Below are 25,761 nucleotides of genomic sequence, written 5' to 3'. Positions count from 1 at the left end.
CGTGCCCAGCTGCACCACTCCTTCCACCTCAAAAACACGGCTTCACCTGCAGCTTGTTCCCGAGGCCCACCCCTTCCCAGCCAGCTATGTAGATTTGTAATTAAGGCCAGACATACAAAGAGATATAGTAAAGGGCAACAAAAAAGAAGAAAGTACGCGACCTTTGAGGGCTTATTAAATCACCTGACTTCATTCCCATTTTCTTATTCTTAGTATCTCTCCTATCTTGGGAAGGAGTGTGTTTAGTAAATAGGATGCTGTTTTCCCAGCATCCTTGTTTTCCTAATTGCAATCACGTTTTGATCATGCTCTAAACTGCCTGTTGTAGAAACATGGCCTACCTATTGACTCCCATAACCAAAAAGAGATCCTCTGAACTTGACATCCGGTTGACAGGAGCCCGAGCACTGCCATTCTAAAGAGGGACAAATCAAAGAACTGATTTAACTTCACTCCCTCCCTTGGTCTAGGAATAGCAGTTTCCTGTCAGCCAGACAGGAAAACCAAAGCTGAGCTGTGCTCTGGCCATAAATTCTCTTCCTTTCAAGGTGAAACAAATTCAGGCCAGTGTTGGTCGCTAGGCTGAGTAGAGCTAACATGATGCTGTTGAATGAGCCTCCTTTACTTCCAGCTCTTGACAGCTCCTCTGCTGCCTCCTCTTACCGTGGTGGAACTCTCTAGAAACGCAAAGGAGCTAGACATTCATTCCCAGGAGAAAACCAAACCCACAGCTTTGGGCTACCAATTCCCCAAGTGTCATTTATTTAGCAGGAACTGCCTCTAGAAATGCTCTGGATAACCCCACCCCTGCTGAAACTTTAAAAGCTGCTATCTAATGAGCAAAGTCACCACCACTGGCTTACCTATCCCCTGGTCTGCCCAGCTGAGCTGAGCCCTTACAACAACGGGCTTGCTGTGACTTCCAGGAGCTCCAGATTCTGCAAGCCCATGTAAGTGACCTCTGCCCTTCTCTCAGCTTTCCCCACAGGTCCCATGGCCTCCAGAGGGCCCCTCCCTTAACCATCTTGGCCTCTGCAAGGGCAAGAAGACACCACCACCAAGAAGGATAAAATAAGTTTTTATTTATAGTCTTATAGTAAAGGGGAAAGCCTTAACTTGCAAGACAATTCTTGGGCAGTATGTACAACATACTTTTTATTTCCATGGAATGGAATCAAACACAGACTGAGACTACAGAGTACACACTAGAAATCAGCAAATGCCAGGAACGGAGTAGGAAAAAGACAAAGAAATGAGGCCTAAACACACAAAACCCTTCACTGGGATCTGCTGACCGCAGCCAGGACCAGGGCTGGATCACACGATGGGAACAGGTTCCAGGACAGGTGGAACGGGAGTCGGGTGAGGGCAGGGAAGGGTCCGCACTGGGGGGAGGTTTAGTACCAGGTAAATTGCTCTTGGTATTTACATACAAATACACACGGAAAGAAAGGAAGATTTGATCATTACTTTATGAATCTGTTGTTTTGCAATACCGACATCATCAGAAATAGGGACAATTCACTCAGATTCAAATTTCAGTAGCAGGAAATAAATATCAAAACGTCATCACTGGCCCTCAATACAAAACCTCTCCCCGACCCGATCCTCCCTCCTTGTCCCACCCCCTACCACCCCATGGCGGCGACCACTTCACTGCTGCCCGCTGTCCCCCACACACGGGTGTCACACGGCCCTCCCTAAGGCTGGCTGAGAGAGGCAGGAGCGAAACAGGCCAAAGATGGGGCTGCAACTCTGTCCCCACTTGGTTTTATACCACAGACTTCTTCAAGGATCTAGTCTTTAAACAGGAGCGATAAATAGCTTTTTAGGAAAAAAAAAAAAATCCTTAAAAAGAAGGGGGATTAATTCTGATTACTCCAAACCGGTCATCTTCTTAAAGTAGAGCAGTCCACAGATTCACAAAGTCTATCAAACGGAGGTGAGGGCGGCCTGGGAGGGGCAGGAGTCCTCCGGGCAAGTGCCCGGCAGGGCTGGAGGAGCTGGTGGCCGGTCAGGACATCATGTGCTCAGAGGTCCGGCCGGCCGTCTGTCCTCCATAGAAAAAGCTGCCAAGTTGGGGTGTTTTGGTTTAAAAATTCCTGGTGGGTACAGGGAATCCCTGAAGGGAAACGTTAAAAAAAAAAAAAAAACGTGGAAATGGGGAAAGAGAACGAGAGCTGTTGTCCAAGAGCTTCTACATAAAAATAAAATTAAAAAAAAAAAAAAAAGAGAGAGAGAGAAAGAGGGAAAAAAAAGTCTCTTAAATGGTTGTGAGGGTACTGGGAACGAACTGAAAGAAGGGTGGGACGGTGGAGGAGACAGACAGTTTGTATTGCTGGCCTGCCCCGCAGAGCTTAGCTGGCCTCCATCCGGAGCTTCTTCCTGCTTTGGGGCTCTTCGGGCTCCGACTCCGAGCTGGAGTCCGAGCCTCCATCGAAGGCAGAGATGGTGCTGCCCTTGGCGTTGGTGTAGAGGCTGTTGTCTGAGGAGGGGTAGTTGGTCTGCAGTTGGGCACTCGACCTCGCCTTCTCCAGTGCACGGACTGAAAGGCAACCAAGCGAGCGGGTTACAGCCTTCTGGAGACTGGGGGAGGGACCAAGTCTCAGCTCAGGGTCCAGCCTGTTCTTCCGAAGGGCTTGCTGGCCCCCGAGGCTCAGGGTGACTCAGAAGTAACACCCTTCTGGTAGCTGTTCCACCCACAGGCTTCACTGCCTTTCTCCTTTCCCAGCCAGACCCGGGGGCCCAGTGGACATGGCCAGCCACTCCGCAACGCCACCCAACCCTAAAGAGAAGGCTTGTGATGTCACCGTCCTGCCATGGAAGCCGAGCGTAGAGACAGGAGCATAAGCTCCCTGTGGGACCCAGCAATGCAATGACAGAGGAGAAGCTGGCCTGGCCATGCCAGGCTCCACAAAGGTGTGAAGGCCACACAACAGCAGGAAAGGATGACATAGGGTGTGTCAGCCAAAGGAAAGGCTTGGCTTAGCTCTCTTGTACAAGATCCACTTGGAAAGACAAGCTGGACACTTGGAAGCAAGTCACCAATACACACGGAATACCTGGGCCTTTTGACACGTAGCCCCTACATGCAGGCTGCTTGGCCCAGTAACCAACCCGCTGCCGCCTCCCACTGCCCGTCCCTTGGGGTTCAGCTCATCTGGAGCCTGGAAGGTCAACCCATTTATTTTATCTTATTTTATTTTATTTTATTTTATTTGAGGTGTTCTAACCCAGGTGGTTACTTGCATTTCCTTTTACTTGCATCTTCCATGAGGGAGGAAGAGAAGTGAATTCCCCAGGAACAAAGAACTTGATCAGCTCTCGCTTTCCCCTGTGGTTGTAGGAAAAGGCGGGTGTGAGCATTGGAGAACAGCATGGGCCTGGCCCATAGGCTGCCCTGATTGGACTACCATTGACAATGGGGAGGGTTCACTGTCCCTGAACACCTGGAGTTTCTGGTACTTACACAGCACACTCCAATCCAAGGACCTCAAAGCTCTTTTGAGACACCTGATGCCAGGTGTGACCCCTACTGCAGGCAGAGCACCTGAGCCCCAGGAAGGGGAGAGATCAGGTCAGAAAAAGTCTTCAAACGTCCAACCCCTGGACTCCACTGTTCCCTCACTGGCGGCTCAGGTCCTGCCTCAGGATGGTTCTAACACTCGACTATTCAGCCCAAGAAGCAGGCCGCAGCTGCTTATGAGCACGCGCTCTGTAACTGGTTCTGACTCTGCAGGCCCAGGTGCGAAGCGCTGACCTGGCCGGAGCATAGCAGGGCCAGTGGCCCCACCAGCTCAGGGGCTCACCTTGCTGCTCCAGGAGAGCATTCTGCCGCTTGAGGTCATCAATATCTTGCTGGTGTGTGTGGTTTTTCCTTCGCATATACTGGATATACTCTGTGGCTTTGTCTAGGATTTGGGCCCGGGATGCCTGTTGCAATAGGAGAAAAAGCAAAGGGAACAAAATAACGACCTAGTCCAAGCAGTGAGGAAACCACGCCTTTCTGTGAGAGCACACAGGGGAATGGCAGCAGGAGGGTGAGGCGGGACAGGGCTGGAACTGCTGCGGAAGAGCCTGCTCTGCGCCAGGCAAGGTGTCAAGCCCCGTGTGTGGCTTACCTCGCAGCAGCGCTCTCTGGGAGGCAGCTCCACCAGGAACCCGAGGCTCAGAGAACTTTACTGGTTTATTCAAAGTCACCAGCTAGATAGTGGCAGAGCCTGGATTCAAACTCAGATCCATCTGACTGAACCCTCTGAGGTTCTTTAGGCTGCTTTCAAGTCTTCAGCCTGGCTACGTCTGAAAACATTAAAATACTACTTAACTGAGTGCTGACGCTACCTGCTCTCTACTAGGGAGTGATAGGAGCAGCTGGGCCAGAAAAACAAAAGCAAGACCTCGGGGGGATCGAGCTCAGAACTGGAGTAGGTGTAAAGCTTTTCATCCAGGTCCCTTGATTTCAGAAACACCGTGGCTGTGTTAACTATTTCCAGCTGAGCCATGCTGCTGTGTCATTATTTCAGCCTTCCTGGCTGAAGAGACTTAGTGAAAGCTGTCTGAGCTTGATGTCAACACAGGAAGGGCAGGAGATTGGGCCATTTCAGGAAGCAACCACACCTTGACCATGGCCATGGTCAGCCTAGGCACTGCTCTGTTAGAGGAACAAGCTGACAAGCCATTAAAATGGATGTCGGATTATTTGGGCCCTGGAGGACCAACATGCCTAAAAGAGTCCCTCCAGGTTGCAAACAAGGCCAGAGCTACTCATTGCCAGCGGTTAACCAGCCAAACTAGTAGAATGGCACAAAGTGCAGAGGACCGACACCCAAGGCAGGGTATTCTAGAAGCTGAGTGTGTAGCGCAGCTTCTCACTAAGGGTAGGGCAGTACTGGACAGTTCTGTGTTACAATCCTAGTGGGTCCTAAACAACCCAGACACAACAGGGGAAAATGGCAAAGAAAACATCTACATTCAGGATAGCAAAACTTGTATCCACTTGTATTAAATCCTGACAATCTCAACTTATATACCTCAGGCTAGGCTGCAGATCAGGCTAGGCTGCAGATCAGAGAACTCTGCAAGGCCTGGATTTATTCACCAGTCCTCACAAGGACTTTTCACTTATAGCACACTTAAGGCAATTTCCTCAAAAGGAAACTGCTCATATTTAACCATTTTTATCTGCTGCAAATTATGTGCAAGGTACTGAGCAGACACTGTGGAGAAACCAAACGGATTAGTCATGGCTTCTTCCGCCCAGAAGCTAGCTTACTATCCAGCTGAAGAGATAAATATATCTATACACAGACAAATCACAGGGCAGCACCGACAAGTGTAACTTGAGTAGTGTAGATTAGAAAGGCCACAGGAAAGATGGCTTCTGGCTGGGGCCATTACCTACTGTGTGTCAGACAATGGCCTTGGTTCTGTGTGTGTGTGCATACTTACACACACACACACACGTACACACATTACACTGAGGTGACATCTGTGGCAAAGGGTCACTCTGGGCAGGGAGAGTAGCACAGCAGGGGTATGAGAGTGGAGACTAAGCTAGGTGTGTTTCTGGAGTCAGTCAGCTTCTGTAGGAAGAATCAGAGTACCTAGCAACGGGGGCTTGCAAGGCTGCTTTAGATGCTGTTTTCCATTTCTGCTGAAGGAACTTATTAGGATGTAATTACTAAGGGATAAGATGAAAAAAGGGACACATAATTAGAAAGGACTAATTAAAATACTCTGCTTCTCTGGATACTAGAGATGGGATTTACAAGAAGTTCTGGAGGATTGGTGGCAGAGTGGCAAGGTTCAGGAGCCCAAAAGACAGGGCATTCTGGACTCTCTGACCACAGACCTAAATTTTTTCTCCATGGCTATTTCTTATTTGACCAGAAATTCTCTCAGACCCCATGCAGCCCTCCAAATTCTATGCACCCGATCAATGATCTAGTTGCTATGAATATTTCCATCCTAGTCTTTCTTAACGTTTGTCTATTTTTTTCAACAGTTCCCAGAAAGCAACACTAGCTCTTACTTAACGACTCATTTGCAGCTGGGACAAGGGAAAAAACCCAAGACTGCAAATGTTCAGTGATGATTCTTCCTAATGAAGGACCACACTGAGGAGCAACCCAAGTGCTGCCAGTTTCTTCTTCACATAGTTAATACATGAAACCATGACGTCTAGTGAGCAGTAAGCATAGCACAACAAACCTACAGTTTTCAGATGAAGTTAAAATTCATAGATGCTCAGAACACAGAGGCCCGTGAAGAAGGCTGGATGGGTATAAACCCAGCACAGGGCCTCCAGAAGGCTCAGCACAGCCCTTCCTCCATCCCCTGCAGAGAGCAAAACATCCCAGGTCACCCCTTAGCAAGTCCAAAAGAATGGTTCAATTAACTTTATTTTACCCAGAGTACTAAGTAAAATCCAACCAGTAAAAAAATTAAAGCACAAAATATAGAATTCTCCCAAAATCACATGCATGTCTAGTCCAGGGATGGGGGTGAAAGCAAACTGTTGAAACCAGAAAATGCCAGACATCTAAAATCCCCTCTTCCTGGCTTTCCAAACCATGAGATCATGTGTCCAGCCACAGGATTAGGGTGTGGGCAGGCCCTTCCGTGTCTTTAGGAGTCTCTACTATGTGAAGAGTAAACAAGAAACAGACAACAACCTCGGGCTTTATGGTTCAGACTGTGGAGTGGCTCCAGACTTTATAGCATGGACTATGGAATGGCCTGGGCTTTTGGTTTCTGTTTTCTGAAATGCACTGTTGGCTGAGTCAGCAATCTGTGTGTGTGTGTATGTGACCGAGCTGATAGGACTTGTGGTAAGTCAATGTGTCCATGTATGGACTGTTGCCTTTGGATACCAAGTATAGACACGGATAATTTTTTTTCCTGCTAGTTTTTAAAATCAGAAGGCACTAATTCTGCTTTTAATTTTCTGAGCAGAAATTGACACAGCCATGAATCAGCACACATTGTGGCTGAGGGGACTAAAGAGGTACTGGGCCTGTTACGTAGCAGCAGCATGAGTTAATGCAAAATGGCTCTTCAGGCTCCTTCTCCACCTCTGGGAGCCATGCAGAAGTTCCCTGAAAGCCATGGCCACATTATGGCAATACAGATGACGATGACGACAGTGATGGCAACAGCTAACACCTACTGGGTACTTATTAAATGTTTTCATACAACCTTCTGATGTATTGTTTCCCCTATTTTATAAATAAGGAAACCGAGGGACAGAGCTCTAACTTCCTTACTAGTAGGCAGGACAGTCAGGATTTGAACCCAGGCCTCCAGGATACTTCTACTTTGGGGGCACAGAGGAAGCTGTGGAAAAGACCAACAGAAATGCACTGACGGCACAGACGGTGTTGTCACAGAGAAGAGAGTCTGAGCAGGAGGGAAAGGGATTCATCTACAAGATGTCAATAAAGACCCAGGAGAGGATGGTTTCCTTGGAATAGTCAGAGTTTAGGTAAATCATCCGTGCACAGGTAAGAGCATAGGGATGAGCTGAAGCTGAAGACTAGTTTTTTAGAATTAGGCTGAAAAAGTGAGCAATGAGAAAAAAATAGCTTGTAATAATAGCAGCTGTTGAAGGAAGACTGTTTCTTTTTCTTTTAAAGACAGGTGCAAACGAAACAGGTTTCTAGCAGAGAAGCAGCAAACAGAAAAAGCCTGAGGATATGAGACAGCATGGGAGAATGGACTGAACCTAGCCCCAAGGGAAGGGAGATGCCAGCTCCCAACAGTATTGTTGTCTTCATTACCTAACAAGGGCACAGCCAAAATGGACACAGGAGAAGACCTGGGGTGGCTTTTACTGAAGTGCCCAGCAGGTTCCTATCCCATCTTGGGCTTGTGCCACTGCTACCGGCCTACTGGCATCTCTGCCCACAGCCACAAAGAGAGGCAAGTGCCAACCCAGCCTTCCGTGGCGCCCGTTGAATGGAACTGAGCTTGGGAACACAGGACACCCACCTCATGTGCTGCAGCAAGAAACAATGACATAGTCCACAAAAAGACCCAAACCCAAGAGTATGATTCTAATTAGAACTTTTTTAAGGCCCCAAAGGAATCTTGAAGTAGTTAACACTGATGTTAGGATGAAATCCAAGGTTATTAAGCCCCACTTTTAAGGCAGCAGCTCTCACAATTTTTTATATAAGGCAAGAGATCCACATGTTTCTGGAGATGTAAATCTTATTACAGTATTCTGGATTTGTGTAAAAACCCACGTTGTTTTAGAAAGCAAGGGGAGAGAGGTGAGGAAGAGAAGAATAGTGCCAGAATGTTCACAATCTGAACCACCGCAGTTCCCTAGGCTCCTAACCCTGACTCAAGAAGTAATTACCTTGGTCCTATTTCAGTTTTCCTCCTTACTGTCAAAACCAGTTCTTACCAAGCTGTTACCACTGCCTTGTTCCCCCAAGAACCAAAACGCCATATTCTGGGGAATGAAAACAGAATGCTGCCTGCCTCACTAACTGATACTTGTTTTGTACTACATATTTTAAGGAAACATAAAACCATTATTTTCTGAAATCTGCAAAAGCTTTTATACACATTAAGGTAAAGAGAAAGCTAGGCCAAAGCTGACATACATTTCCATTCGAATAAACCATCTTCTGAAAATAAAAATTAAAGGATTTGCATAATAAATCTGGGTTTACATTAAAGTAGTTCATTCCAAACTGGAAACCCCATCAACGCCAATAAGGCAGGCTGGAAGGCTGTGGGGTCAGAACCAGCCCAATGTGGCCCCTCTAAGCTTCCCGCTGGCAGGCCCTCCCCAGTCCGAAGGACCATTTTATTGATTACTACAGGAAGGTAGTCCTCATGCTCTTTAAGGGGCTTAAGCCAGGAGTCAGACATTTAAGGGTCAACACAGATCACGTTTTTCAAACCTTGCATTCTCTAGTTGTTTGCTCTAGGCAGTCTGAAATGAAGTTGTGACACTTATTAATGAAGGACAGAGACACACAGTTCCCCAAAGAGGACATGCAACTAGGTAATAGACATGTGGAAAAAGATTTAATCTCACCAGTAATACACAAAATACAAAATTAATTATTACCTTTTGTCTACTAAAAATTCCAGTAATGGTAAAATTGGAGCTCTTAGGACACTGTCAAGACTAGTCATTACAAATATCAAATGATTTCACTCGTAACATGGAAATTTAGGAAACAGAACAGAGGATCACAGAGGAAGGGAGAGAAAAATAAGACGAAATCAGAGAGACAAACCATGAGAGACTCATAACTACAGGGAACAAACTGAGGGTTGCTGGAGGGGATGGGGTAACCGGGTGATGGGCATTAAGGAGGGCACATGATGTGATGAGCACTGGGTGTTATTTGCAAGTGATGAATCACTGAACTCTACTTCTGAAACTAATAATACACTAGATGTTAATTGATTTTCAAAAAAGGACCAGTCTTCAGCATTTGCTTTACAAAATAAAGACATGAAAACAATCCTCTTGGAAAGCATTTGGTCAACACAAAGCAAAAACCAGATGTTCTTACCCAGCAACCCAACTTCTAGGAATCTATTGTACAAAAACTATCACCTACACCAAAATGGTCATCACTACATTTCTTATACAATTAAAATCTGGGAAACAACATAACTGGCCAACAGAAACATGCCTAATAACAATATGAACACTATCATTTGTACAAAAAGCATCTTCTGTGATAACAAGTTGTAACATCTCATCCATATAAAGCATGTATACAAAGAAACCCAAAGGGAATATACAGATTGATAATACCATCATTTTCTTGCTTCTTAGATTCCATCCATTATTTCATGAATTTAGCAACAGCAGCTTTTTGGGGGAGGAAGAAATGGAGGCAAGTTGCTTTTGGCACTCACTGTAAGACAGCACCCAACTTTAGTCATATTAACATGAGGTGTGGAATGGGGGAGAAACATCTGAATTGCACTGTTGACCAAATGGCTAATAAGCACTTGAAATGTGACTAGACTGACTTAAGCTGTGCTATTAAGTACACAATACATGGGATTTCATTGAAGTCATACTTATTTTTGCATATTAGGTTAAATAAAATATATTATTAGAATTTACTTCATCTGTTATTTTACCTTTTTTTACTATGTCAACTAGAAAATTTAAAACGCATTTGTGGCTCACTTTAAATATGTACAGGGCAACACATCTCCAAATCTTAGAATAAAGGAAAGGCTACAGTTGTGTTAGAGAAAGGGGATACTGTTTTCTTCTTCCTATTTTCCTAAAATTTTTGCAATTTTGCTACAAGGAAAAAAGCAAAAGAAATGCTGAAGGGAGAGCCTAGGAAACAATCCGGCACCCTTCCAAATTTCAGTATGGAAAAGCCGCCTGGCTCTCTAGTCCTCCCCACAGGAGTGAGCCCTTCCTTGCTCTGCACTGCAGACTTCCGGCAGAGTGGGACAAGGCTTCTGTCCTCAATGAGTGTACCCTTCAGTCAGGTGATAAGACTGTCACAGAGGGAAGGGACACATAGGAGAGGCCCCATGGAGTCCATGCCCGCTGGAGCTGATGGGAGAACAATACTGCGGGGTTCTCTGGGTGGTTAACTGCTTGATATGAGCCTTGAAGGCAGGCAGGAAGAGACAGACTGGCAGGGGACGTCCAGGCACGGAGAAACATGGAGGTGCTCTAGCAGCAAAGGGTAGCACAGGCTGGAGGGCCCTCTTGGTGGGTCTCTTCACTGTGAAACCCTGATGTCCTTTGGGTGTTTAAGGCTGAAGCTGGACCTTGAGAAGAGGAAGGAACTTTGATAAATGACACTCCTGGGGAAGCAGAGGGGGAGTACACCACTCCACAATAAGGGAAGGAGGAGAAAAAAGCAGGAAGGCAAGGTGGGTAGCTTATTTAGAGAACAGAGAACACCAGTTTTTACCATGATGGGCACTGAAAACCTTTTCAGTAGCACATAAATACAGTTTACAAAGAATTCAATAAATCAATACATTCACAGTTGCTGAGCCTAGGGCTGAATGAGACTTGGGCAACTATGGACAACAAATTTAAGGTAGAAAATTACATTTTTGAAAAAATTATTTTTTTAAAGGTTTATTTATTTTCAGAGACCGCAAGCAAGCGAGTGTGAGTGCACACGTGCATGCATGAGTGGGAGGCAGAGATGGAGAGGGGATCTCAGGCAGACTCTGCAGGGAGCATGAAGCCTGACACAGGGCTCAATCCAACACTGAGATCATAACCTGAGCCCAAACCAAGAGTTTTATGGACTGTTTTAAGAGCTGGACACCTCACTGTGCCACCCAGATGCTCCAATGAAAAAATTAATTTTGAAGAAAATAACTGCCTGGTTTGGAGTCTGGCCAGAAATAACCTTAATGAGTAACGAGGTGAAATGGTCAGCACTGTGGTTTACATTTTATTTAAAAGATAATCCCGTCAATAGCCTCTATATGACACAGAAGCATGCTGCCGAATGAACAGCATGCCTTAAAAGGTGCCCACCAGGACGATCCTCTGCCAGGATAACGTGGTTGGGGGGCCGGGGTCTTCGAACCTTCAGTTAATAAGTACTCATTGCACCCTACTCATTGCACCCTAGTGTGCCAGGCACTGAGGGAAGAAAACAGGACCAAAAGACGTCTTCCCTGCCTTCACGGTGCAATATGGCAGATGGGCAGACAGTCACCAAGTAACCATACAAACATATGTAGAATTACAACTGGGATAAGTGCCCCAGTCACAGTTCTGAGTGAGTTTAACAGGAGAGTGACCTTTAGCTGTAAGAACTGTCAGGTTCCCTGGTATAAGGGAGCTATTTGGTTTCAACACCTTAACATGTTAAGAAAAGCAGGCTTTAATAGAAATGAAACAGATTAGCTCAGTATTTTAACCTCTTATTTAATGCTCAGCATGTTATCTTATTATTGCTAAGTGGTATAATCCTCTCTCCCAACAAGAGAACAAGACCCTCAAGAGGAGACTCTGTCTATATTACACCTTTTAAACCTCTACAGTGCTCAACATGGCTCTTGGGTCTCAATTAAACAGGCGTACACAACCATATCAGCTGTTGCTGTTTAGTTCCAGGATGGAGTAAGCGCGTGTTTTCCTCTGGTGCTCTCACGCCACAGCTATGTACTGAGAACTATCATGTGCCAGAGTCTTTAGCAGGAGCTGAGCAGTGCCCTCCTGTTTTCACCCAAAAGGAAGGAATTCTGAACTTAATGCTCACTAGAAGACACCCTGATTTTATTTTCATCTTAGGTAATATTATTTTTTATTATCTGAAAAAAAATTTTTTAAACATTTTATTTATTTATTTGGTGCAGAGACAGAGAGAGCGAGCGAGCACAAGCAGGCGGAGCAACAGGCAGAGGGAGAGGGAGAAGCAGGATCCCTGCCGAGAAGGGAGCCCGATGCGGGGCTTGATCCCAAGACCTAACTGCTTACCTGACTGAGCACTCAGGCATCCATGTATTATTTCTTTTTAACACAGCTCTATCCAGAAAGGAGAAATCCAGAGCACAACTGCCTGAGAGAGCAATTAACTATTAAGAGCACAACTGCCTGAGAGAGCAATTAACTATTAAGATAAACAGGCATTTAGGAAGAGACTTAAAAGAAATTTCTCTAAACCACTGTACACCTGCAAATGGCAATGTTTCTATAGAACCTTTTATCACTAAAGTCAACCATGTCAAGGAGACAGTGAAACTGGATGCTAGGTATGGAGCAGGGGGCAGAATCACTTCCCCATGTAAAGGCAAACTGATGGGCTGGTCACCGAGGTCTTGAACCCGAAAAAACAGGATGAGCTCAGTGCCAGCAAGCCACGGGCAACACTTCCTAGCACCCAACCTAGCACCCTTAAAACAAATAATAATTCTGTTAAAAAAAAAAAAGAAAAAAGTAATGTCTTCATTTTTAAAGATGTTATTTATTTGAGAGAGAGAGAATGAGCAGGGGAGCTGCAGAGGGAGAGGGAGAAGCAGGCTCCTCACTGAGCAGGGAACCTGATGTGGGGCTGGATCCCAGGACCCCAGGATCATGACCTGAGCCAAAGGCAGATGCTTAACCAACTGAGCCACCCAGGCACCTTTAGAACAGTTGTCCTTGCCCTTACATCCCTTTCTCTGGTTGAGTGGCTGATAGTACTATTTCCATCCTATCTTTCCCCATGGGATGTCCAGTGGAAGAACTACACCAAAAATAAGAGACTCAAACAATAGAGTTCAAGGGTCTACTTGCTAACACTGGGACCCATGGCAAAACCCAAATGGACCACTAGCTGTAATGGCTGTTTTCTCAGAGGAGCTATGAGGACTCAGAAAAATTTACAGATTTTAGTGATCTTCAACTGTCCGTACTTTAGTGTCACCTACATATGCCACTTCAGGAGACTGTGTTCTAGTAAAAATAGCCCGGGTATGACATACTGTCAAGATTACCAGCTCTACCTAGGAGGAGCTCCCAATATAAAGATAAAAGTATTTAAGTAAGATTTATTCAAATATCCTCAAGTTGTTTACTCCTCTAGTGTGGCAGAAAGACTGACCTCAGCAATCAGCAGTCCTAAGTTCTAGTCCCTGTCCAGCTACAGATGGGGATCATGACCTCAAGCTCGCTTCCTCATCTCTGATACAGTAATGATGATAGGAACAGCAGTAATAGCCAATGTTCAATTCTATTAGTATAAAACCTCACAGAACCACTGCGTTTACTTTTATGTTGCAACAGAGATGTTGGTTATTACTGATTTTTTTTCTTAACTTATGCAAAAGGTGACCACTTTTTATAACATTTATGTTATAATAAAAGTAAAACAGAGAATAGAATCTGGGTCTCACATTTAAAGCTATTTTTTTATACAAGTATCCCTCACTCTTGGGTTCGGATCCAATTCACTCAGTATTGGGTTTCAGTTTAAAAATCAAAAAACTTGGCTATGTATGACAGGTAATTCAAATATTAAGGGAGAAGTCACCTGGAACTTAAAAGATGCCCAAATCAAGAGACTGGATATGTTCCCTGCAAGAATTGGATCTGAGCTCCCCTAAACTCATGATTATTTACATAATGTTGCAACCTTAATTACTGCAATACAAATCAAGAATTAGCCAATTTCCTTTGGTTCAAATACCATATTTTTAAAAAAATTGCAACATTTAGTGAGCACTGGTTAGACTGAGAGACAAAGTATTCTTTCTGTTAGACTCCCCCCAGCATCTGTGAAACAATGCTGGCAGACAAGGAAAATCATGCAGATGGTGGAATTTGGGTGGGAAGGGGATCAGAATGACTTTACTCATGCTTAGTGTGGAGTATCTGGATTATAATACAGAACAGGATTCTGAGATCAGAAAGCTACCTGGTCAATTCCCACACTGGGATTTTGTTAATGGGCTCCACAAAACCTGGCCCCTTGACTACTTGTCTTTCCTTAGTCTTGCTACTTCTCTGACCTCATTTTCTATGGTCCCTTCACTCACTCCACCCCAGCCACCATGGCCTCTGTTCTTGACAGGCCCAGCAATACTCCCAGGTACCTGCCTTTGGGCTATTACGCCTGCCTTCCTTTGGCCTGGAGTGCTTATGACCAGACAGATGCCTGGTTCTTTCACTTCCTTCAAACCTTGGTTCCAATGACGACTTGCCAGTGAGTTTCCTTGTCTGAACTCTTGAAACTACAACCCTTCCTTCCCTGTTTAATTTTCTCCACAGCGCTTATCTGACAAGCTATGTATATTTTACAGTTGCTAGTTCACTTTTCATCTTTTCCTCACCAGAAAAAGAGCTTCTGCTTGTGTGTTTTGTTCTCTGCTGTTTCCCTGCTATCTACAACAGTTCCTGGCATGCAGCAGACCCTCAATAAACATTTGATGAATGAAGTGATTGAATAAATGAATGGGCCACATCAAATGACAACCTATTCAGTTTGTAAGGCTACCAAATTTAAACTAGCAACTTCCTTGAAGAAAAGAGACAATGGGATTTAGGACAGTGTGATTTTAAGGACTTAAAGAAGAGTATTATAGCAGTGCAAAATATGCTGGATAAGGAAAAAGGTATAGTTGACCTCCTATGACCAGCTTCTCCCAAAGTGTTCTCAAACTTAAAAATGCCTAAGAATCACCTGACTGCTTGTTATAAATATAAATCCCCAGGCCTGCCTCCAGAATGGCAGTCAGCAGTGAATCTGTGAGAGTGAGCCACAGGCCACCTCTTGGGAAACACTGCCTTGGTGCCACTCCTGGTTAGATGTGAGACTTAAGGGAGCCCTGTCCATTTAGTACACCAAAACTGTTTTAATTGATACCACAGCATAAGAATAAGCACTGTCTACAGTTCAGACAAGCACAAAAGGTAATCCTTTGCATGCATGTACTCTGAAAGGATGAGTCTGCCTCTCCATCATAAAGATTTCCTGTGCTGCTTTGAGAGTGTTGTGCCTAGGAATGTTGTTATTCTAGGTAAGGACCTTAGTTCAAGGCCACTAAACCAAGTACACAGTAAGTAGACCTAATACATGGCAAATCCTGGTTTTGCAATACTAGGTATTCACCTGGCCTGTTTTGCTTTTTTCATGAAGGTTAGACCTACTCCACGCTTCAGCCACAGAGAAAGCCACACCTTAGATAAGGCATAAAGCACATGATTGACTGGAGTGGCAGTATAAACAAAGTAAAACTATAATGGTTCTAAGTTTGACTATGGATAACCAAACAAACTCAGGACCCCCACCCACAGAGCTAAATCAGGAGAGTCATTCCAAGCATACCTGAGAGTAATGATTTTTCTTAAAATAGTTGCTTTTTAAAATACTGAATCACTGAACAAAAAAACATAGGTCCTCCTTCCAGTCTGCCATTCATACCACTGAATTGATACGGATAGCAGCTGGCTACATTCTGTCTACATTCTGTGTTAAGGCTATAACTAACTGCACAAACAGATGTTTTCTCCAAATTCCAAGAAGGCTTTTTACTCAAAGCTTCCAACTTTGTTTTTCAAATGTAGAAACAGCTGGTGCCTACCTCTCCAGGGAAAATATTAGTTTCTGGAAGGCCATCAGTGGGGTGGAGGGAAGCAAAGACCAGTTATTTTTTCCCTCCACTTCATATGGACATTTATCTTTCCTTAAGTCTTTTGTCCTATAGCTTAAAATGCTCTTTATATATGCCTTGAAATAAAAGCTGCTGAAACTGGAAGTTCATTGATGTCCAGGTTGGCTCATATACATTCCCCGAGAGATCTCATTTAAAATAAGTACTAAGTTTGAACCATACGAAAGAAATTCTCATAGAGGCTAGGGAATCACTGACTTCAGAAATTCTTCGTGTTATCCTGAACTTTTATGGGCTATTCTCTGTACTGTATAGTTATAATCATTTCTTGAATGAGTAATTTAATAGAAATAATTCTTATTTTAAAGGATAACTCTTATTAATGTCTTAGAAGCAGCTCCATCACATCTGTCATTTGCTAAGAACAGAGTAGGTGTGCAATACCCCAAAGAATCAAAAATGAAGGAAATCACACAATTGGAATATCTCTGATTCCATTTCTTTCCAGACAGGTGAGTGCCCTGGTAGGCCCCCCAGCAAGTTTCAAGTTAGTGGTGGCCATCAGCTTTCTCAATAAACTCACCTTCTCTCCTTGGAGTGATGGGACTGAGTCCCGCAAACTGTGAAAGCTGTCTTTGATGTGGTCCCTACGTTTTCGTTCCAGTGCATTATGATGAGCCCGTTTGTCAGCCTAGAAGAACAGGAAAAAGAGCACATTAGCAATTTCCCTCCTTTTGCTTGCTGTAGGTGGGTGGGGAATAGCCTGGAAGTATATGCTGTCAGCGCTGTCCCTGGCGATTGGGCTGGGAAGGACTTGTCGAGGTGGGCAGTTAGGAGTCTCCAGAATTAGGATCTGCTAAAGGGGGAGAAAGGGGTGAGCAAGGCTTGCGACAGGAACATCCAAAGTAGCTCGATGCATCCAGCTCATGCATAAGTAAAATAAAAGTTATTCACAGGGACAAAGTGTAACTCTCCTGCAACATCAGTCTTCCCCCACAACTTACTTATGTGACAGAATAGCCGCCAGTTCATGGTTGGGAAGTGACGAGGAAAAAGCTCTAGGGGGTCCCTTTATAAAACGTGATCACCCCCACTGTAAAAGATTCTCCATGGGGGGTGCCCAGGAAAGGAGTAAGGTCACTGGTGCAGTGTTTCTTTCCATGTGAAACCCATCACCATGAGTCTGGTCATAAGCTTGCTAAAAGGGACTAATTTAAGACCTGCTCACCAAATTCTACAATAGAAACTAACTAAAACCTCTAGAAAACCCAGATGCCATGAATCTGAGATTATGACAGAGCTGATAAAGATACCAACCACATTCTGAGTTCCTGTTTTTTAAAGTTTATCCATGGTGCTATCCTGCCAAGGGCTTCCCCTCACACACGCTGTGCCAGAAAGGTTGTTCTTAGATAGCAAATCATCTGACACCCACATGCTCTGAATAAATTTCCTCAGGCACCTGTGGCAGGTCAAGTTTATTTGGCAGTATCTAAATACCCAGGGCCCAAAGTCTTTATCCTGTCCTGCTTAACATCACAAAGAACTATCAGCTGGAGAGGGAAGAAGACTGGCGACAAATCAGAAATGGCAAAATACTCCGGCTTCAGGCAAAAAAGAGAGTGCTGGAGAGCACTGCAAGAGAGCTTCAGCAGGTCCCGAAAAAAAGGGCATTCCCTCCGAATGGAACACAGATGCTTAACTTAGTCTAAAGCAAGAACTTTTTATCACATCCACACTTTGGGAATTATGGAAAATAATATACTCTGAAAATGTACCCTGAATACACAAGGTTGTACTGAGCTAACCCAGAGAACAGGTCTGTATATGGAAAGTCTGGGTAGTTATAACCTACCCAAAGCACCAGGAAGTCTAGATATGAAGCAACAAGAGTAAATAACTTGGCTTAGCACAAGAATGCCTCAAATGAATCCTTGTACTAGACAAGATGTACAGACAAAAATCTATAAAGACAAGAGTTGTGGGAATGAAAGGACTTGAAATTCTTTTATCTAATCCTAAGTCTGAGACATTAGAGAGGAAGAGGTGGCTGGGAACTGCTGTGGTAACTGAAGTCACTTCCCAGTCTCTCAAATAGCTCTGTTGAACTGGACACCTGGTTCCCACAGAGGCCCTGACTCTATATAAGCATAGCAAGTCATTTTGAGGGCAGATGCGTGGGCACTTCTAAAACCCTCCTAATCTTGTTAAGTCTGAATTCGTGGTGGTGTTTGCTGAGGTTAATGACATATGGAATTTATGGGGAAACTGAGGTAACAATCAAGTTTGGACACCAGATAAACTGAGGCTATAGGTACCCGGACTGTTCTCACACAGCATAGAACAAGATGCCGATGCCTTCTAATAGCAGTAGGAAATAAGTTGAAGGAATTAAGCATATTTAAGTATCTAGTCCTTTCCTAACTTACTGTCCCCTCTAGTCACCTACATAGGTAAGGTGGGCTGAGCTCTAACCTGGGCTATACCTAAAGCACTGAGAAGGTGGAGATGGCACTGGGCATCTATCTGCCTCTCCATCATTTGCTACAGACTCCCAGAACGGTTTATTTACATGCAAATTAATTGCCCACCTTTGGTCTTCAGCAACAGCCCAAGATATTCCGGTCTACTAAATCACCCTCATTTCTGGCCCTCCTCTCAGCTTAAGAGCTGTACACAGAAGCACTAACAGCAGAGTCACCCACAATTCCTCTTGTTGATACAAATAAAATCCTAATTGTCTGTTCTCTTTCTGGGAGAGTTCTGCAAATCTCAAAAGGTTAGAATCAAGTGGGACTTGGTTTCACTGAGGCCTGCACTAGAGGGGTGGAGCTAGGTATAATCTAACACCAAAATCATCCCCACAATGCACTACTCCCTTCCCATTCACTGAGCCCTGAAAGGACTCAAATGGACAAGTCTTTTGGTTAGAGGATTGTTAAATGAACTTGGCTGTGGACCATGAGCAGAAATCTTGGCTTCTCATCTGGGGAGCCAGCCAAGTTTCAGAAGTTGGCTCAACAAGGATAGGCAGCAGTCCACTGCCTGGTAGAAAGCCTGGGCTGGGGACTGTTGTTCTCGAAGTAGTGGATGGAATTTCTGTGGTGGTTCCAGGCCCAATTTAACTAGCAGAAGAGTAGAATCTTAGACCAATCCCTGCTGCCATGTCCATCCCCAAGCTGCTACTTTTAACCAGAGTCAATTTCAAAGCTCTCAAAGACAATGGCAAGGATATATTTTCTCCTCCCTAGGCCTCATTTGAAAGAGCAAGTTAAAAATATGCAGAACTAATATGCCTAAATCCAGGCAACTCTATACTAAATGATATCTCTAGTGGCTTGAAAGAAGAGACGAAAAACCTTTACACAAAACTAAGAATTCTGTTCGGGAAACATTTCCAAACCACAGAGATCCACCCAGCCCAATAATAATACTCCCCTGTCCCCCACTCCACATCATCCAAATGGAGGGCCAGTTGCCAGGCTTATCACTGCTTTGTTAATGGTCTTCACTTGCTGGCAACCCTTTCTGAAAGGGCCAAGATTTCAGAGTTGAGAATGAGAAACAGGGTAAAGACTTCCAGTATAAAGCATCTGAGATCCTCCCACAAACTCAAAACTAGTTTAAAAAAGGGGGGGCGTGGGGGAAGGGTCAAAGAACTGTGTGTCTTAAACAAATAAAGCTCAACTCAGAAATTAGCCAGTTTTCTGTCACCTGTACTGAGAAAGATATTTGATAATGAAAACAAGCGGTACCAAACAAATTCTAGGAGACAGTATTCTTGGACTGCATAGCAGGCCCCCAAATACCTCCCTCCTCACATCCTATAGGAGCAGTGGCTGGATGCCGCCCCCTTCAGTTTCCTTCAATTTGCAGTTTCTGCCAAAAAACCCTTCCTTCAGGGCATTCCAGGCTAACAGAAATCCTAAAGGGCTGTGTGATACTGAAGAGTGGCTGGCCCACAGATGCTCAACAGGAACTCCAGCACCAAATCGCTTCCAGCTTTGACGTCTCTGCCAAGGTTTTTACTCAGCCTCTCAGTTTTATTTCCACCAAACTTTCCACACTGGCAGCCAGAGTACAAATCTTCACCTACAATTTGTCCACCTCTGACACTAACAAGCACGTGTATCTTAAGTTTTGTTGTATGTTGAAAGCAAACATTATTTTGTTAGCCAAGAAGTTGCTAAACCGGCAGGAGGTCATTCAAGCTACGGAGGTCTATTCAAAATTGAGGGAAATCTCTTTGAATTATTTCCTTCCAACTTATTGCATAGAGAATGCATCTACATTCAAAGCATTATGTCAGCTAGCAGCCTTGTCTCCTCCAAGTTCTAGGTAGGCAAATAGCATGGGGAAATATTGCTCCATTATTCAAGGATGCACAAGGTTCTCCAGAACAATGCTATTTCTTTCACACTACTTGACATCTAACCCCATCTATAGGGAGAGTCTTAATTCCCATATAAAAAATGCTCAGCCTATATCAAACTGGAGTTGCCCACGAAACATTTATTGTCTTTAAGAATTTCAAAGGCTGCCATTTTAGAGGGGAGTGTTGCTTATTATTAGTAAGCTGTTCTTATTAAACACAAACATGGAAAATATACAAGCTCAAAATTCTCATCAGAAAATATCTACTTATTACTTCTAATGGCAAGCAGATAGGGTTAAGTAAAGCTGAATTTCTAAGCAACTTAATTCATTTTAATCAACCTGAAAATTGCAACACGAAGTAACAGGCAGCTAGGATGAGAAACTCCAAAGGTCCTTAACAAAAGATATGAATTTCAACTTTCCAGTATCTGTCCTGCTGGAAGCTGACTGCCTGCTATATATCTCTAAAATCTACTAAATACATGTGGTTTTGAGGGTTGTTTTTTTTGGTATGATTTGGTGCCTGAATGAACTTGGGAATGCTATAAACCAAATATGTTGTCAAACTATAGCGATTTAAGAGAGTAAAATTGGCTTGGTCATGAAATTCTAATTCAAAACCAAGCTGTATTCCATGATCAACCATTTCCCCATTACGGCCATCTTGAAAAAGAACTTTAAAACCTAAGATTACCCTTTTCTCTAACAAACAGGCATACTTAGGAGGCAAGCCTGGTGTTGCTGCATCGCTGTCAACATTCTGAAGCACACTGAGTATAGGCAGTGTGCAGCACTTCTGAGATGCAACGAATTCCAGGTAAAACAGATAATCGTTTCCTGAGTAAATTCCAATCTCAAAGGCGACCAAGCTCACTCCCCTCTGAATGGATTACAATTCCGAAAGAAGCAAAGTGCGCTGAGAAGTTAAAAATATTTCACATGAGGAGGGTCCACAAGTGAAACTGCACCCCCAACAACCTACTTTAACTGCAACACATTCAGCTGGTCTGGAGGAGAAGGTGCTGAAAAAGACTTTGGGCTTCTCTCCTAACAAACTGACCCTATGCTTCTCATATACTTTCATTTTCCCCAGAAGGAATTTCCCAAACCAAAATAAAACCAAAGGATCACTCCGTATTAAATGTACCTGTCCCAGAAAATGATCTTTAAAATGTAACCTCTTCCCTCCAAAAAACAGTTAAGATAGCATTTAATAATAAAAATATTGTTTGGGATTATTTCCTTCAACAAAGCTTACTGGTCACTGGAAAAGCTGTTTGCCATTTGCACTGAGGCAACAGAAAACAATATTCGTCAAATCAGTTTCACTTTCTGTTATAGTTAGCCTCACTTCCTAACTGTCCTTGCTGAGAATCTTACGTTTCTCACACTTAGCAAGGCTGCGCCTAGTGTAGTGACATTATAAAACACACATGAGGGCCTCTTTTTTCATCAGGACCCATAGAACTTTTTCCAAATAACTTTTTAAAAGTTCTTCTATAGTCCTTAATCCTTGGCTGTTCACAGTCCACAGCCTCTTCTGAATTAACACAAGCTTAAGAATAGTTTCCCCCAAGTTTTAAAAAATATATTATCTATACTAAGTGGCAGGAAAAAAACTGATGTATTCAGAGGAAAAAAACTCCCCAATCCTTTTTACCCTACTTGTTCACAGTAATTGTTTGATATACTATAAAATTTATCTATTGCTTCTTCTCGCCCTGCTATTGGGATTATTTTGTACCAGAGAGTATTTAAAAGTCTCAGCAAGTAGATGTCTCAAATTAAAAATAGAGGGTCAAAACCATTCTCATTGCCTACCTCCCAAAATCAAAAAACAAAAATCCTAGGCACCTTAACATCAGACTAAAAATATCTAGAAAAAACAATGACATTAGCATTCTAGGAGAGTGGATGGAAACATTTTAATAATTTAATAAAGTAATTCACATCAATACCCAAGTGGATGGATATTTTGAAAAGCGGAAAGCTTTCAAGAACAGTAAGCCAAACTTTCACAAAGAAAACTCTCTCACTGGAAAGCCAATGTAATTCCAAGTCAAATAATGATTCTGCAAAGGAGGCCTAACCAATCCCTATCCTCCAACCCTGATCAAGCCCTGGGGCACATTTTATAACTGGCGACTTGGGGAAGAAAAAAAGTGTTTTAAATAGACTGGATCCAAACATGAAACTCCATGTTCACATTATTAAGGATCATAGTGACTAGAAAAAAGAACTGAATTTCCAAATACATGCATAAAGTGTCTGACAATATTTCAAGCAAAAATAAAATAAAACAAACTCTTTTTAGTGACTATCACCCAGGGATAATTTTTAAAACCCTCCGGAACAACTGCATACTCCAGTAAACTCTCAATAAGCATTTTTTCTTAATGCCCATCTGCTTGGACAACCTGCAGAATTTACTTCCTCTAATGAAGAGCAGGTACAAGGAAGAGGACTAGCTTTTATCTTGGGTATCACAGGTATCAAAATGGTATCCTGCATATTCTAACAAGTTCCCAAACAACTTGGTTGTCTCCACATTTCCAAAGTCAGAAAAATACATAAAAATCTGGATTTCTAAACTATGTTTAAAAATAGGAAGATCTGGCAACAGTGAGCCCTTACTCCCACATAACAACAACCTACTGGAGTATAGTGGCTGTCTTTTCAGAAAAGACATGTGCAATCCAGAACCTAGTCCTCACCTCTGCTCTTTACTTTATTCCTGACGATTTTACTGCCTGGGTCCCCCCAGAGGCATCTGAATTTTTGATCCCCATTCTATAAACTTTGTACTATTCCCATCTGTCCAATTTAGATACTCTGATGTACTTCTCTTCCTCTCTCTGACTCTGATTTGTCTATTCGTTTTTTCTTTCAATAATCTGTTCATAGAACACCCACAGTACTGTCCCAGACTGGAAAGGCACGAGATTAGTGTCTATCTAAATCCACAGAACCATCTACTGAGAACATTAATATCAAAACCATGAGAAATTACTGATAACACTGTATGGTCTCAGCCACCACTTTTTAGCAAATCTATCTCTGTGATGCCACTTCTCAACAATTTTTCTATATTTTTCATACGTCTCCTTCAACTCAAATAGTCAGACCAGAACAAGCTATCCGCGACACTTTTGTATTCAACCTTTGGTTCCTCTACATTTCTAATTTCTGTATTAGAATAATACCAGGTTGTGCTACATTCTATAGGTCTATATCAGTCACATGACCACATGATTTTTTTTTTTTTTTGCATGTGGCTTCAGCTTCACACAACTATGCATATATGGTTTAGCGCCTGCTTGTTCCAAAGTAAATCTGACTACTTTGCCCCGAAATAACACAGTTTACTTCAGAATGACATTTCTCATTTTACACTTACATAGTGACAGCTAGATTCCCCCACCTGGGAACTACAGAACGACCAATTTTTTTTCTGCAAACAGCTCCTTTCACTCACCTACAGTCTCTGAAACTTATCACCTAAGTCTAGAATGAGGAGATTTTGCAAACCCACCCCCCACCCACCTAGAATCCCAGAACAAGGCCCCGCCTCACCTTAGCGGTTAACAGGAAAGTTTACTATAGTATTAAAAATAATAGAACAATCTCTTTTTCTCTCTGACCCCAAAAAGGACTAGAACTGAACGGAAATGAAAATGAAATGGAGAGTAGGAGACGTACCGCAGATTGAAACCTCGGTTGCTCTTCCTGGAATAAGAGAGAAAAAAAAAATAGAAAATATAGAAGTTATTTTTACACTTCACATTCAATAATAAGAAAGAAAATGCCGGCGGCGAAGGAAGCGGCTGGTGGGGAGTCAGCCCGACCCCCCTCCCTCCCTCCCCACCCGACGCCCCCTTCCCCCTAGCGGGATCCGGTAGCGGGGCAGGGGGGGTCCCGAGCGCCGCCCCTCCTTCCGGGATCCGACTCCGGCTGGAGGGGGTTCAGAGCACTGTCTCCTCCCCTCGCACCCAGCTCGGGGCGTCTGGGCACTCCCACCCCCTCTCTGCTCTCCTTCAACCCCCCCAGGATCCGCGGGTCTCGGGAAGAGGTTGATAGCAGATCGAGGGGGCAGGTCCTGAGCGTCGTCCCTTTCCCGGGGATCCGGACAATGGGATCTCGGGCGCACCCCGTCCCAGTCCCCCCGATCCTGAACAGGACAGGGTGGGAGCTGGAGGCCGCAGCACCTTGCTCCACCGGGGGAGGTGGGGGTCCCAAAGGCCGCGTGTTTCCACCCCACCTCCAGTCCCAGAAGGCCGCTCCAGCTAGGAGCCCGGTGGGGAGCGAGCTGGGAGCGCGACGGAGGCGGTCCCAGTCGAGGTGGGGGGGGGGGCTGGTAAGGGGAAGGAGGAGGCGGCTGCCCGGCCCCCTGCCGCCGCCGCCCCGCTGAGAGCCCTGGCCGCTGTCCCCGCCTGACAACCCGCACGGGAAGGAAGAAGCCCCGGGACTCACGTCGCTCTCCACCTCGATGTCATCGTTATCGCTCATTTCCTACGGCCCAGGGAGCGGCCACTGCAGCGGCGGCGGGGAAGGGGGGAGGGGTGAAGGGGAGGGGGAAGTCACCGACAACAACTAGCCGAGTCCCCCCACACACACACTCACTCACTCACTCACTCGCTCTCTCACTCACACACACACACACAACACAGGCGAGAACCACCTCCTCACTGCAGCACCGGATCAACGGCGGCACGCACGCCCGGTCGGCCCCCTGCCACGTGACCGGGCCCGTCACGCTGGGGCCGCCGAGACTTGTAGTTGTCGTCCCTTTGACTGACGGCCCAGCTGCCTCCAGAAAAACTACAAATCCCATAAGGAACTGCACACGGTCGTCGCCAGTCCGGGCTGTTGACGGAGTCCAGAGCGCCTGCGTGTCCTGTGAAGGGGGCGGAGAGCGGAGCGGCGCGGTGCCTGCTGGGAGTCGTAGTCCGCAGACCGCGAGTTGTCAGGAGGTTTTCTTCCCGAGGCAGCAGAGGAGGCTGCTGGGAAGACAGGACACGTGGAGGGAGCTGGGGCTCCTGGAGCCCGGCACCGTCCGAGCGCCGGGCGCCTGGCCCAGGGGACAGGGTGGAGGCTCTGGGGAAGTAGCCGACTGCCTAAATAGCGCTGCCTCTCTTTGGCGTGACTGGTTTTACTTTGTTTTCTTGATGCCTGAGTCGCCCTGCATTGCGCCCTGGGGCGGAACCCGCATAGGGCGGGGAGGGGGGGGGGCGTCCTGCTGCTGCGGACTAGGGGGCGCGGCTCGGAATGCCTACGCGAACCTTTGGGATCTGGCAGTGGGGAGGTGTCAATGGCAGG

The 25,761-nt window shown here is 44.8% G+C and overlaps 1 protein-coding gene and 1 long non-coding RNA gene across 11 annotated transcripts; both read right to left on the bottom strand.

The window, feature by feature from the left end:
• Positions 1–1,062: 1,062 nt before the first annotated feature.
• On the bottom strand, positions 1,063–25,193 carry MAX (MYC associated factor X). 10 transcript variants are annotated; one of them, XR_014312633.1, is made up of 6 exons: positions 24,916–25,183; positions 24,145–24,171; positions 16,652–16,759; positions 3,810–3,933; positions 3,234–3,334; positions 1,063–2,545 (listed from the first exon to the last, which is right to left on the bottom strand). XR_014312633.1 is itself a non-coding variant. In XM_082734113.1 (6 exons), exons 4-6 carry the CDS (start codon positions 3,846–3,848, stop codon positions 2,358–2,360), a joined length of 312 nt encoding a protein of 103 aa, XP_082590239.1. In that variant the 5' UTR covers positions 3,849–3,933; positions 16,652–16,759; positions 24,145–24,171; positions 24,704–24,785; the 3' UTR covers positions 1,063–2,357. The 10 variants fall into 10 exon arrangements, 6 of the variants coding, with proteins under 6 accessions (XP_082590239.1, XP_082590240.1, XP_082590235.1 ...); XR_014312634.1 differs by having other exon boundaries at positions 3,250–3,334; XM_082734113.1 differs by lacking the exon at positions 24,916–25,183 and adding an exon at positions 24,704–24,785 and having other exon boundaries at positions 3,250–3,334.
• Positions 12,485–12,692, bottom strand: LOC309866395. The gene is made up of 2 exons (XR_014312637.1): positions 12,572–12,692; positions 12,485–12,536 (listed from the first exon to the last, which is right to left on the bottom strand). It is a non-coding gene; the product is annotated as an uncharacterized lncRNA (long non-coding RNA).
• Positions 25,194–25,761: the final 568 nt, after the last annotated feature.

This window comes from Mustela nivalis (assembly GCF_964662115.1).
Source record: "Mustela nivalis genome assembly, chromosome: 6".
NCBI classification, from domain to species: domain Eukaryota; kingdom Metazoa; phylum Chordata; class Mammalia; order Carnivora; family Mustelidae; genus Mustela; species Mustela nivalis.
This window is presented reverse-complemented; position numbering and strand designations above follow the sequence as displayed.